The 2,286-nt window shown below is 40.9% G+C and overlaps 1 protein-coding gene across 1 annotated transcript; it reads right to left on the bottom strand.

The window, feature by feature from the left end:
- Nucleotides 1-94: 94 nt before the first annotated feature.
- LOC118029311 (amino acid permease 3-like) lies at nt 95-2,286 on the bottom strand. The gene is made up of 5 exons (XM_035033172.2): nt 2,126-2,286; nt 1,807-2,040; nt 1,620-1,713; nt 1,138-1,492; nt 95-1,012 (listed from the first exon to the last, which is right to left on the bottom strand). Exons 1-5 carry the CDS (start codon nt 2,241-2,243, stop codon nt 359-361), a joined length of 1,455 nt encoding a protein of 484 aa, XP_034889063.1. The 5' UTR covers nt 2,244-2,286; the 3' UTR covers nt 95-358.

Here is a 2,286-nt window from a genome sequence, read left to right as displayed (position 1 = left end):
GAGGCCACTAAAAATATCTAAGATATCGCAACACTTGATAACCATTTGTTTGGTAAGCTTATCAATTTTATTTTATTTTTTGAAAAATAGTACAGCATTAAAAAAATATCTGGTAAAATATCACCACCCCAAACTAATTTACAAAAATAACATAATTTAGAATGACACATGTTCAATCTATGTCACCTATGAGACATCATTTTCAAGACACACAGGTTGCCGCCCGTAGAGAAACAGGTTTAACATGTATATCTTTGAGATACATAGGTTTAAATCCAACTTCGAGGATTTGCCCGCCATATAATCTTAACTTTTCTTCTACTAATTCCCCTTTATTGACTGCTGAAATTCTACCGATTTAGTAACTGGTCTGGAAGGGTTTGATCGACTTGAGATCATCAACAACTCCAGCAATAGAGCCGGCGGCGGCGGCTATAGTAATAATGAGGCAAGCAATACTTAGGACTTGGAGGCCAAGCCATCTTGTGCTCCACCTTGGTATCCTCCTTTGGGCAATATACATCTCGACGGGGAAGTAAACAGTCAGTGGCCAAAATCCCAAAGCTCCGAGGAGACCGACTATGTCATTAAAGAAGGGAAGTAGCATTGAAATCACAGTGGTAAAGATCACGAAGAGGGTCCTCCAAATCATTCTAAAGAGGTTGATATTGAGGGGGCGGAAACCAGGAACTGCGACTTTTATGTCTTTCGTAATGATTTCACTATCTGGAAACCTTGCAGCTGCTTCTTTTTCGACGAAAGCAAAGAGAGGTTGGCAGAAGACCTGGTATGCACCAACAAGGTGAATTACTATGGCAGCATTGGCAATGTCAAGCAGCCAATATGGGTTATAAAAGCCGAACCCGGTAAGTAGATTTCCAGGGGACATGTCTCCAAAAGCAGCATAGCCAAAGCAGCCACAGAACATGTAGAAAAGGGTTGTGACTGCAACACTTAATAGAGTTGCCTTCCTCATCGTCTTGGCTTCTGATGGTGGGGATTTGACGGTGTCCTGTTAATTATGATGTAAAACTTGTCGGATGGTTTAAATTGTAAATGAAAATATCAAATAACGTAATCCTGTTCTTATGCAGCAAGAGAAATGTGTATGCTACAAAGATATAATAATGTTAGCACCTGAATTTCAATGAGGATCATGGAGTAAGAATAGGCAAAAGCAATGTCACCAAGTGCCTGGAAGCTCCTCCATACTTTTTGGGTTGGAGTCACAGTGCCAATCCCTATTCCAGTTAGACTCCCACTGATTTTCCCATTTTCTAGAACTTTACCAATGCCGAGACCTAGACCAATTGATGAATAAGTGAAGGACATGACCGCAGCGACAAGAGAGAGCCATTGTAACTGATCAAACCCAGGAATCTGAGACAGAAGGATCTCAGCTATGGCAAACCCTATCATATATGGATTGGCATTCATGCGGCATGGATCTTTTCCACCACTATTGTGAAAACAATTCGACCTCTTTATTGCCCTGTTTTGTGGAAAAAGAAAAGGCACCGTAAGCCCAGAGAATTCAAAGTATAGCTAGGCATGGTCAGCCATAGCAAGTAAGACAGAAAGAAATTCATTTTTTGTTTTACTTGAAAGTGAAAGCTTACATCATGCTTATAGACGATGCAATTGTGTAGCCAACGGCAACCCCAAAAAGATTCAGGTACTGAACAAATCCACATATCTTGACCTTCACACCACCTGACAAGATTAAAAACGAACATATAAATAAGAAATTAGAATGTTAAAAAAGATTCAATCAAGCTAGCTCCATATAGCAGCAGGAATATTTACCAAGATTGGACCGAACAGCATCCATGTAGGTGTAGTTCCTCTTGCCAGTTAAAGGATCACCAGAGCGGTAGCAGACAGAGAGCAGAGAAGAAGTGTAGCAAGTGACTAAAGAAAACAAGAACATGAACGCTGGCCCAGCAATCCATCCAAGCTGAGCTATAGCCCAAGCCAAGGAAAGAACACCAGACCCAATAACAGCTGTTATGATGTGAGCACTTGCAGTCCATACGGTTCCTGTAAGGAAACAGATCAAGATGAACAGAATAATCTTACTTGATCAAGAAATAATAATGTAAAGGAGTTAAAAGGAATTAATCACCAGCTCGCTTTGGACGGCCATCATCATCAATCCACCTGGAGCTTCCTTGTTGATGCATGCCAATGGAGACATCAAAAACATGGTGCTTCGCCGCGCTTGTGTTCTCAGTCTCACCCATCTTTTCTTTAGCAGTAAAAGAGAATTGAAGAAAGAGGAGTAAC

The sequence above is a fragment of the Populus alba genome, chromosome 5, assembly GCF_005239225.2.
Source record: "Populus alba chromosome 5, ASM523922v2, whole genome shotgun sequence".
NCBI classification, from domain to species: domain Eukaryota; kingdom Viridiplantae; phylum Streptophyta; class Magnoliopsida; order Malpighiales; family Salicaceae; genus Populus; species Populus alba.
The sequence above is the reverse complement of the archived record's forward strand: the minus strand, read 5'-3'. Positions and strand labels throughout refer to the sequence as shown.